Genomic DNA, 12,066 nt, shown 5'->3' on the forward strand with positions numbered 1-12,066 from the left:
GCTGTCAAGGGACACCTGTTAACCACGAGGCTGGTAGCACGGTTGGTTATATGTCCAGGCTTCTAACCCTTTGCTTTGTGCGGGGTTTTATTACAACAGAGAAAGGAAACACAGTTGAGTGGGGACCTTGGCCTTGCTTTACTCCGTTCAAGTAGGAGCTACAGGTGGTGAGAATTCTGAGTGACAATGAAGGGGTCCCCAGCCTCAGCCAGATCGGGCCGAACCACTGATACAGAGAACGCTGGAAGGCATAGCAGTGGGGGGAATGGAAGGGCCAGTTACGTTAGTCAGACTCTTCCCAGGGGAGGAGGGGTAATAAGTGGCCGTGCTGGCCTCCCCAAAACCACCTCACTTTAGGCTGCAGTCAGCAGAACTGTCTGGTGCCGACGTTCATCGGACCCATTCAGGATAGAATGTTCCTTTCTCCGTCCTGTATTTTTCTTTTCTGTGCTTTTTCTCAATTTTTATAACAGTTTGTTTGGGCCAAACTGGAGCTACGTTAGGAAGTGAGGTCTCAAATGCTCAGGAGAATGACGCTTGTGCAGTTACTTTTATTTATGTTATGTTTTCACAGTAATGTTTTAATAATTGTTTTTAAATACTTTTTTCAATTCCAGTTGACGTTCAATATTACGTTAGTTTCAGGTGTACAACATAGTGACTAGACATTTATATACCTTGTCTAGTCAAGGTATATGATGATCCCCCAATAAATCTAGTCCCCACCTTATACCATATTTAATTACCATATTATTGACTATATTCTCTACACTGTGCTTTACATGCCAATGACTGTTTTCTGCCTGCCAATATGTACTTTTTAATCCCTTCACATTTTTTACCTTTCCCCCTAACCCCCCTCCCATCTGGCAACCTGCATCTATGAATTTGTTCCTGTTTAGTTGTTTGGTTTTTTTTGGTTTTTTAGATTCCACATATAAGTGAGATCATATGGTATTTGTCTTTCTCAGTCTTATTTATTTCACTTGGCATAATACCCTCTAGGTCCATCCACACTGTCACAAATGGCAAGATTTCACTCTTTTTTATGGCTAATATTCCATTGTATATATGTACCACATCTTCTTTATCCAAATTTGTTTACCAGTGGGCACTTAGGTTGCTTCCATAGCTTGGCTATTATAAATAATGTTGCAGTAACATAGGGATGCAAATGTCTTTTCGAATTAGTGTTTGGGGTTTTTTCAGATAAATACCCAGAAGTGTAATTGCTGGGTTCTCATTCGTCTCTTGTTATAGCCTTTGTTTAAAGTTTATTTTGTCTGGTGTAAGTGTTGCTACTCCAGTTTGTTTCATTTTTTTCATTACCATTTTAAGGAAATATCTTTTTCCATTCCTTTACTTTCCATCTATGTGTGTCTTTCAATCTGAAGTGGGTCTCTTACAGGCAGCATATGTCAGGGTTTTTTGTTTTCTTACCCATTAAGGCACCCTATCGTTTGATTGGAGCATTTAATCCATTTACTTTTAAAGTGGTTATTAATAGATATGTAGTTATTGCCTTTTTTTTTTTTTCATATTTTTTATTTTCTTCCCTTTAATATTTCTTGTAACAGTGGTTTGGTGGTAATGAGCTCCTTTAGTTTCTTCTTACCCGGGAAGCTCTTTATCTGTCCTTCGATTCTAAATGACAGCCTTGCCGGGTAATCTTGGTTGTAGGTCCTTGGTTTTCATCACTTTGAATATTTCCTGCCAATCTCTTCTGGCCTGTGTGGTGTCTTGGTGTGGGCCTGTTTGGGTTCATCTTGTTTGGGGCTCTGCACTTTCTGGGCTTGTATGTCTGTTTCCTTCACCAGGTTAAGGAAGTTTTCCATCATTATTTTTTCAAGTAGGTTTTCATGTCCTTGCTTTTTCTTTTTCTTTTTGGCTGCCTCCCTGTATGTTTTTCTAAGTACTAGGTAGGGCTTCTATGATGCTAATGTTGGTACACTTGATGTTGTCCCAGAGGCCCCTTAAACTCTCCCCTTTTTTTTATAGATTCTTTTGCTGTTCTGATTAGGTACTTTCTGCTACCTTATCTTCTAAATCGCTGATTTGATCCTCTGCTTCATCTGACCTACTGTTGATTCCTTCTAATGTATTCTTTATTTCAGTTACTGTGTTCTTCATTTCTGAGTGCTTCTTTTTTTATGGTTTCTGTCTCCATTTTTATGTTTCCTATCTCTTTGTTGAAATTCTCCCTGAGATCATTGAACATCTTTATAACCAGTGGTTAGAACTCTGCGTCTGGTAGATTGCTTGTCTCCATTTTGTTTAGTTATTTTTATGGAACTTTGTTCTGTTCCTTTATTTGGGACATATTTCTTTGTCTCCCCATTTTGGCTGCCTCCCTGTATTTTTTTCTAAGTACTAGGTAGGGCTTCTATGTCTCCCAGTCTTAGTAGAGTGGCCTTATGTAGTAGGTGCCCTGTGGGACCCAATGGCACAGTCTCCCTGGTCACCAGAGCTCGGTGCTCCAGGTGTGTCCCTTGTGTGCGTTGTGTGTGCCCTTCTGTTGTAGTTGAGCCTGGATTGCTGTTTGCACATCAATAGGAGGGATTGACCCTGAAGCTAATTAGTTATGAGAACTGGCCATGACTACAGTGGAGGAGCTATGCTGCCGGGGCTGACCCTGTGGAGCAGGATGCACTTTAGTTCGGCTCTGGTGCCTGCCCAGTGTGCCCTTGGGGTGTGTAGTTCCGGAGGTGGCTGGGTGATGCTCTGTCTTGGTCTGAAGCCACCCTTTGGGTGTGCCAGCCCTGGGGTTTCCCACTGCAGACCAAGTTTATTATCTACCTGGGCCCTGCTCTGGGTCACTTGGTACGAGTCACAAATCAATCTATACATGTCTTCCACTTCCACGGGGCTTAGAGGTGCCTAGGAGAGGCTAAGCTATAAGCCAAGACCGACTGGCGCTAGTGCCAGGTTTAGGGCTGCTCAGCCAGAGGTATGGGACATGCAGAATCCAGATGCTGCTTCTTTGATATTTGGGAACCTTTAACAGATTTTAGGAAAGTCTGCAGCATGAGCCAAGACAGGCCATTTGTACATAAAAGCCACTGGAAGAAGCTTGGGTGGGCCCGAAAGTTGAGTGGGGTGGGGTCTCTGGGAATCACCAAGGCAGGGCAAAAGATGTTAGCCAGGTTGATGGAGACTGAGATATAGTGCCCGTCTGCCAGACTGGGTGAGGGGAGGGCTCAACAAAGGAATAATGTCTTCTGCCAGCACTTCTGTCTGGGAGAAAGCTGCCCCCTCCAGCCCTCGTCATAAAGCCAGACAGTTCAGTCACTGCCCGTATGTTCCTGGTGCCTTTCGAGCTGCTGCCCCAGGTCTGCAGCTCAGAGGCAGTGAGTCCATCAGTGAGTAGGTCCAGTGTGGCCCCTTTAGGAGGAGCACCTGGGGCTCCAGCCGCCCTCTGGCTCATTCAGCCACAATCCCCACTGGTTTTCACAGCTAGAAATTATGGGGACTTCTCTTCCCAACACTGGAACCCTGGGCTGGGGTGGGAGCGCCTGGGACCCCTCCATCCTCCAGGTGGACCTCTGCAGCTGAGATATCTGTCCCGATTTTTAACCATCACACGTAAGTGTAGGACCATCTTGTTCTGTGTCTCCACCTCTCCTGCCTGTCTCTGGGTGGCTTCTTCTGTGTGTCCTTAGTTGTAGGGCTTCGGTTCAGCTGGACTTCAGGCGGTTCAGTGATGGTGGTTCTGTAGTTTAGTTGTAATTTTGATGTGGTTGGAGGAGGAGGTGAGCACAGCATTTTTCGGTCCTGTGTTTTAATAAGAACATTTAGAAGAACAAGCTAAAGAGATTCTGAGGCTGAATGCTCAGATACTTAGGGGTGTGGAAACCATGATCCAGGCAAAGATGGATGCTGGTTTAGCCTGGAAAAAGAGAGGGTTTGGGAGGAACGTCTCATTACCAGGAAGCAGCAGTGAGTTTATTCTGTGTAGTTACAGAGAAGGGGATTTTGGGGAGAAGTGACAGGTGGCACAGTTCTCCTGTAAATAGGAGGACCCCTCCATCTTTGTAGCAGGGCAGTGGGATGGGCGACCTTGCCAGCGGCAAGGATTCTTGTTGCTGAAAATACTTGACCCAAGGTTATCTCTTAGAAAATACTGGGAGGAATTCCTACATGAGCTGAGAGGCTGAAGCAGAAGCGTGCGAAGGCCACAATTCTTTTATTTCAATTGTCCAAAAATCCACTGAAATGGCTATAATAGAATCCATCTTTGGTGGCTTGAAAGGTGTTTTTGTATCATGTGGTACCTCGTTACAAGTATTAATTATCCTTTTAGGCAACAAGTATAAAAGGGACATACCTAATGAGTCCCTGCTGAGAGAAAGAATGCCAGATAACAGTTCCGTAATCTGTACTGTTCTCTTAAATTTGAAAATAATTAAAATTTGTAGCTCGGGAATATGAGTGCATATCTGGATGTGATTGCATTTTAATTAACTTTTGTTCACTCAATTTGCTATTTTTCCAAATAGTAGTGATAAATGTGTTTCAAATTATGGGAGCATTTTAGAAAATATAGTAAATATTCTATAAAAGTATTCGTATCTATAGGAAATGCAGAAACAAATAAATATGCATATCAATTTTTTTTCCCCAATAACAGAGAGAGAGAGGAGTGAGGGGGGTAGAGAGGAAGGAAAGATATATTTTATAACTATGGATTTATTTTCAATATGTCTTACATTTTAGGAGAGACAAAGCATACCCATTTATTGTCTCTAAAATGTAAAAGCTACGAAAGGAAAACGTGACGCCTGTTGAACATCTTGAGGAAACAAAGAAACCGGTGTGTTTCCATGGTGATGTTTTCTCTCCTGTCTTTCCAGTGCTTCGTTCGATTCCACAGTTCGACTGTGGGATGTGGAGCGAGGTGTGTGCATCCACACGCTAACGAAACACCAGGAACCTGTCTATAGCGTCGCTTTTAGCCCCGACGGGAAATACCTGGCCAGTGGCTCCTTTGACAAGTGTGTGCATATCTGGAATACCCAGGTAATCAATCCCCTGATGCCTTTCCCAAAGTAACGCCCAAATAGTCACATCTGTGGGGACCCAGGCACAGAACGGGAACGTGTGCTCAGGAATGAGTCACTGAGATGGAACCTTGAGGCAAAGCCGGCCCCCCAGGGCGACCCCAAGGCGAGTGCCATCTGCCCTGTGTTCCATATGGGCGGGGGGTCTTCTGTGCCTTTTTCTGAGTTTCTGGCATGAAATCTTCTGACTGCCTCATCCTTTTCTTGGGCACAAGCTGTCATCTCGGAAAAGCAATGCTGCCCTCCAGGTACTAAGCTTGAGGTGAGAGGCGTCCTTCCATTCACGGTTTGCAGGGGGCAAGCCAAGGGGCGAGCCCAGCCCTACCCTCATCCACTCCACACCCACTCCTGTAGCTTCCCTGTGGAGCGAACTGGGGAGAATGAAGGAGTGTTGGTTTGCTGCTGTCGTGCCAGTTTAACGTTTCCAGTGAAAATACTTGATGTTTGGGTAGCAAGAGGTACGTCAATATTGGGTTGTCCTGACGTCAGAACTGAAGAGACAGTATTTGAATAAATGTCATCACCGTGGGTGTTAGTGGCCACGCCTGAAGGTGAGACAATTCTGCACACAGAGTGGGGCTGGCTGGGAAGTTGTAGAGGGTAAGGACTGTGTTGCCCGGGCAGCTCTTGGTTCTCCTGGTAATGGGAGAGAGAAAGGGTGGTGTTGCAGGTAGCCAACTGTCTGTTTTGTGTGACCTCAGGATGGACTGCAGGGCCTCCTCTCTCCCCTTTTAATCCGATCCCCCTTCCTGATCCCCTTAGCGTAGGTGACATCAGGTGGTGGGTTTGCATTAAGTCCAGGCCCCTTGTGGCAGGGGGAGGTGGTAGATGAGCCCAGGTAACTGGCCTGAGGCAGGGGGTCCACGGAGACGCCAGGCTTCCCAGGCACTGCCTCACAAGCCCCACGTCCTCTGGGGGAGGGAAAGGCGGTAGTGGGCCCTGCCTGGGACCAGCCTGAGGCCATACTGAGCTTTACAGCCCTGGGTAGGCCACCCGCAAAACATACATCCCGGGAAGAACGTGCAAGAGTCTCTTTCATGAAACACCTACTAGAAAGAGTGAGGGGTGGGTTTGTAACATGACACCGTAGAAAACTGACGTCATCAGTTAGGTAGCACCTGCTGTCGACAACTCATCAAATCATGTCCATCCTTTCTGAGAAATCACACATCTCTTTGAGACATTTTAAAGTTTGCTTTGATCCTCAGTGAGAGGGATACCTTTTCGGCCATCAGTCATTGGCTGGAATGGCCCGTGGGAGGCCTGACCGCAGCCAGAATGTTGGCCCAGATCCCACAGGTCAGCAACACTCCCGTGGCAGGACGTCTGAGGGGCGCGTTTCTGCTGAACATTTCCACGTGTTCGGATATTTTCGTGATCACTTGTTGGGCAGCGAGAGGAGTGCCTCCATCACGTCACGTCGCTGCGCTCCTGTCCCCTTGCATCGTCAGTGACGATTGCTTTGCTTTGCTTTGCAGAGTGGGAGCCTTGTCCACAGCTACCGAGGAACAGGCGGCATCTTCGAGGTGTGCTGGAACGCTCGAGGGGACAAAGTGGGCGCCAGTGCGTCCGATGGCTCTGTAAGCAGCACCGGTGGTTTGCTGGGGACGGGAGGGGACGGGGGCGGGAAGAGGGAAAGCCACGGAGCTGGTGCCTGGGTGGCTTCCAGGGGGGTGCTGGGTCCTCGTCTCAAAGGTGCTGTTGGGTGAAGGAAACTTCTGGGTTGGCACCACGTCTGAGAAAGGCTTCCTTCCGTCCTTCCTTCCAAAATTCCTTCCAGTTCACGTTTTCTCAGTGAAGTTGGTGGTTCTCAACTGGGGCAATTCTGCCCCCGCTGAGGACATATTTTGGTTGTCACCACTTTGGTGGGGGTGCTACTGGCATCCGGTGGGGGAGACCAGGGATGCTGGTAGGTCCCATAGCACAGAAATGCCGGCCCCAAATGTCACGGGTGCCACGGCTGAGAAACATGCTCCTGGCTGCGCTCCATGTTTTGTGTCCCCAACCTGGGCCCTGTGGTGACAAAGGCATGGCCTTTCTTTCCACAGGTCTCCCGGGTCGGGTCCCAGGGGCCCTATTCTGCTCCTGTGAGATGTGTAGCCTTTTGTTTTTCCCTGCCCTTGAGGTTGCTGTGCGCTCGCCATGAGCTGTAAGGCCGGGGGCAGTGGGCTGCTGGACGAGTTTCAGCATCACCCCCAAATGTTGTCCAGGGCCACGTGCTCAGGCCTGGATCGTCCTGTGTTCTGCCACTAGGTGTCTGGTCTGTGACGCCTGCCGATGGCTGCTGCCACCCTGTGAGAGCCTGGCATTGCTCTGACCTGGCTCTCCCACTCCATGCTCATTGCTTGGGGTTGGTTGGTCAGATGATCAGACACTACCCTGTTCTCAGAGCTTCTCAGAAGCTTCATGACTGTGTGCCGATAAAACTTTATTTATAAAACAGGAGTGGTAGGCCGGATTTGGTCCACGGGCCATAGAATTTTGCCAACCTCTAAAGGCTCCTTTGTGTTGTCTCTGAAGGTAACAGGCGCTTTCTCTTTCCTCCCAGGTGTGCGTTTTAGATCTGCGAAAGTAAACACAAAACATTACGGGGAAAAGAAAAGACTTCTCACGGACCAGCTGTGAATGTGTGGGGTGGCACCACGCTTCGGACACAATTCTGTCAGCTCCGAAACTGTAGGAACGTGACTTGCGTTACCGTGTCCTTTGAAATCAAATCATCCCTGGCCACAGGAGTCTGTATTTTTTCGTAATCCTCATCGAGAAGTTGAAAACAAAAGTGTACACCCAGTCACACCAGAGGGGGAAAGAATGGTTTCCAGCTAGAACATTCCACCTGGAAAGCATGAAGCCCGCAGCTAGACAGTGCATGGGTTGGTTCCCATCCAGACAGGCTCTGATACCTGAGAGGGGAGGGGGGGGAAGAAAAAGCTGTGCCAAAAAAAGAAAAGGAAAGAAAAATGCTGTGATAAACCAAAAGAAGGTGGAAACGTTCTCCTCCATGTGGTGGGTTGTTTTTTCCCCCCGAACAATTTGGACACTACAGTTACTCTCGCAAAGGATATTCCAAGACCAGTTTGTACCGATGAGATGTGCAACTTTGTAATCCCAACACTTCCTATTTTCCAGAACCTTCTTTGTCCAGTGGTTTTTCTGTCGGCTGGAATCCTGTCGTCAGGGGGCGTTCCGTCTGAGATGGAAACTGTTTTTGGTTTGTTGCTTGTTCCCTGTTCCTGCCCATCCCCTCTGCCTCTTCCCGCTCTTGCGTGTGGTCTTGATTTGCAGTAAACCCTCAGTAGACGCAGCCCGTGGACGCCGTGACAAAACCTTTGAAGACAGCCTTGTCATCCCCCCTCCACCCTCCTGCTGTCCCCCCCTCTCCCCTTCACCCTCTCGCTGTCCCTTCATCATAGTTGCTTCAGATCTTAGGTCTCAAGGGCACTTTCAGCACGTGATAAGTGCTTTATGTAAGAAGACAGGGCAGGGGGACTTTTTACAGGAGAAAAAAAAAATGACTTATAAGAGAAAGAGCCCGGAGTATTTTTGGAAAAAAAATTAAAAAATATTTTTATGTTAAAACAATTTTAAAATCCTAAAATGGCCATCAGACATAGAGAGCTTTGTGTGGTTTCATATTTAAAAAAAAAAAAAAAAATTTTAGGAAGACACAGCCAGGGTCCAAGGTAGCTCTTCCCGTTCCCACCGGACGCGTGGAAGGTGCTGAGCGTGTGGGGCGGGCTGGGGACAGGCTCCGTGGGTCGCCACAGGAATGTGCTTCAGCCCAAGGCGAAATCCCGGCTGTTGCAGCTCAAGGACCCGTGGCATCTCTCGGTGTGTTTACCTGCTCGGCTGTAGGCGAGACGTGACGAATGGTGCACTGAGCCCGGACACATGCCCCAAACCAAAGGGTATGGAAGAAGCCATCGAAACCGACAGCTCCGCTCCCCGCGCCTGTTGGCGACACCTTGTTTGCAGTGCCGGTCATCTCCCCAAGATGGGCAGCGGGGCGACTCCTTGCAAAGCTGACCTAACAACAGCTGTGGGGCCTCACTGGGGTCAAAGAATGAGAAACGAACGGGGAAGGAAGATTGTTCAGTCCTGAAGGTGAATTCACGTACACTGATCATTTCTGCCGCCTTCATCACTTCTTGCTCTCCCAAGAGACTAGGAGGAAGATTTTCTTTTTTAAAATAATGAATCTTTTTACTGTTTTTAAAAAATTACACATGGCTTTGTGTTCCTGCCGGAGTTTCCTTTCATCGGATCAGGTGACCTTTGTAGTCGTGTTGTCATGACCCGACACTGACCTATTTTTACAATGAGCAACGAGGAAGGACCCAAAGATGGGACATCTTCTCACTGGGTTTCCTGCGGGCACAGAAGGGACGGGGCCGTTGCCCAGGCCAGGGGTGCTGGCCCTGGACAGGTTTCAGCCGTGTGTGTGTGTGTGTGTGTCCACAATGACGTGATGTGATTCAGAGAGTGGCATCCATCCGTGGGCCCACCAGGCACCATCGGGGCAGGGTAAGTGCATCTTGGAACGTGCCAGCTACCAAAGCCACAGCCCCGTCCGTCATTGTCAGGTCATGACTGGGCCCCACTGGACATTTATTCAAGCCCCAGCCATGGAAGACCAAAAAGTGCTCTGTTTACAAGTCGGGTATTGTATTCGTGCTGTGCGACCTGAGCAGAGTCCTGTGGAGTCGCCACTCCCGTCTTGGAAGACAGCAGACACACCCCAGCCCCGGCCACGCTGATGCATTTCCTGCCCCAAGAAGCCATTGGGTTTGGGACGCAGTTTGTGGAGAGCCGTGCTGACCCCTCCCCAGACAGAGACGTGCCCCCCTCTGCACAGCATGAGCTGGCGAATGATGCGGGGGGGACACAGTGAGGGCTTCACTAGACTGTCCTCATTGGAAGGTCCAGAGCCAGGGTCTCGCTCAAGCGTTGCCTCTTGCTAAAGCCCCAGTGCCCGGCGGGGCACATGACAGTGAGCAAGGCCGACTGTCCACCGACCTGGCTTCCCCAGCCGGCCATCGGAGAGGAGCTTGCCGCGGGCCCCAAGGGGACCAAGCGAGAGCGCGTGGTGGGGTCCGCTCACATCCATCCTCGTTCTGAGCACAAGGACAGCCTCCAACCTTCACACGCCTCTGGCAAGTCAGGAGTTCACCTTTGGAAGCCAGGTGGCTCCTGTGTAAAGTGACCGTGTGCCCTTGTGCGTTGTTTACAGCTCTTAAAAATGGTGAGTGATGCGTCAAGTCTTAGCGACCAAATGTAACCTGGATTCTGAGAGCAGACGGAACGCACCGGAGCCATCGGTTGGGTTTGAAGTGACCTGGAGCCCATCCTGCCCACGGGATGCTGGGGAAGGGGAGCTGCAGGGACCCCACACGACCCCTAGGCCTTGACCTGCGCTCTGTCTTTCTAAAAATAGGTCATGGAGCCAACTGAAGTGCACTTTGTCAAACGTAAGGGTCTGCTCTGTTCCTGGTTATTTTTCTCTTTTTTTAAACCTGTTCCACTTTTTTTTTTTTTTTTTTTAAATCATGTTTCTTGTCAAATGCAGAAATGTTCCTCCCGCCACTCACTGAGGTTTTGAATTCTGGCTTCTGCGGTTTTTATTGTCTGTGTCAGACGTACAGCCAGATGTGGTTCTCTGTCAGCACCTCCCAGATTCTGCCCCCCCCACATCGCCCGTGCTGTTGTCCCTCCACCCCGTCACCCTCACGCTCTCCACTCCGAGGAAAAGAATCACCTTGTGTGTCGTAGCTCATTTGTTTCGAGAGAGAATCAACAGATCATATTCAGTGTCTTGAATAAATTGCTCTATTTTGATATTAGACAATGTGGTAGATGTGCTTTCTTCGTCTCGTTGGGTAATTTGGGGACCCAGCTCAACAGCGACAAATGGAACCAGGGCTGCGTTTTCTCAAGGGGAAAGTCACTCCAGTCCCTCTCTTGCCAGGGCTGCTGTTTAAAAATCGTGGGACCTGGTGCCGTGGGGTGGACGGACGGCAGCCCCGTTGTTATAAAAGCTGCTTACACAAAGGGAGCATGTGTTTGAGTGTGTTTCCTTTTCGTGACTTTATTTCAGGCTGGCTGTTTGAAAAAGTCAAAGCAAATGGATTTTTCTCTTGTCCGCGGGTTGGTGTGCTGGGGGTTTGGGTTCCAGGATAAGCTTTGCGTGACCTGAAGACCCTGAAGTCACCGGACATGGGAGACTTTGGACATTTACTGCTGCGCGAGGCAGACACCTTCATCAAACGTGCCATCTGCTCTGAGCCAGACTCCATCAGGGGTTTACGTTGAGGCCACTTGACTCATTGGTGGGTGTTGCGTAATTTAGTTAGTTAATGGATACTGCTGTCCCCGTGACAGGGAAGAGGCAGCTGTCTGTGACAGATGGGCTGGGTTTTGCTGTACAAGTGAGTCACAAGGAGGTCCCGGTGTCACTCTCCTTGCATCTCAACTTGATCCTGCACGGGGGCCCTTTCCTGCCTACTTTTGACCCCCGTGTCGTCTTATTTCCATTTTCCTCTTTTTTCCAACCCCCACCCAGCTGACCAAGCCTGTACCCACAAAGTGGATTTGGGGTGAACTGAGCACCCTCAACCCTGCTGCAAAAGCCGTAGGAAGGTCCTGAGAAGAACTTGGAGGAAACACTCAGTGGGCGGGGAGGAAAGGGCATGACACGCGCTCCCTGGGTCCGAGGCACGTGTGACAGGTGGCTCTGGTGGCTTCAGCAATGATACTGTAACACAACAGCTCTGAAGGGTTTCTTTATACCTTAGCGGAAAGTGGATTGGGGCAAAGACCATCCAAGATTGGTGTCGCTTTCCTCTGCAGGTGGCTTGCAACCCTTTGCTGCAGGGGTTCTAACGTGTTTCTCAGGCCTTGGAGGTGACACTTGATTTCATTTATTTGGGGAACCTGAGCTTCCTCTCAGTGAACGGGGAACTTTGCTGTTAATCGCCCACGGGTTGGTGTTGCTGCTCAGGGATATTGGAGA

General features: G+C 49.0%; 1 protein-coding gene across 6 annotated transcripts in view; it reads left to right on the plus strand.

Moving 5' to 3' along the window:
* TBL1X (transducin beta like 1 X-linked) overlaps window positions 1–8,188 on the plus strand; it is a 180,226-nt gene extending 172,038 nt beyond the window's left edge. For all 6 annotated transcript variants that reach the window (XM_074324200.2, XM_074324201.2, XM_074324198.2 and 3 more), the window contains 3 exons: window positions 4,851–5,016; window positions 6,536–6,637; window positions 7,606–8,188. In XM_074324200.2, the coding sequence (XP_074180301.1) occupies window positions 4,851–5,016; window positions 6,536–6,637; window positions 7,606–7,632 (295 nt within the window). In that variant the 3' untranslated portion in view covers window positions 7,633–8,188. The remainder of the gene's footprint in view (window positions 1–4,850; window positions 5,017–6,535; window positions 6,638–7,605) is intronic.
* The last annotated feature ends 3,878 nt before the right edge of the window (window positions 8,189–12,066 follow it).

Source organism: Rhinolophus sinicus, chromosome 18, assembly GCF_057876585.1.
Source record: "Rhinolophus sinicus isolate RSI-liver-muscle chromosome 18, RSI-T2T, whole genome shotgun sequence".
NCBI lineage: Eukaryota > Metazoa > Chordata > Mammalia > Chiroptera > Rhinolophidae > Rhinolophus > Rhinolophus sinicus.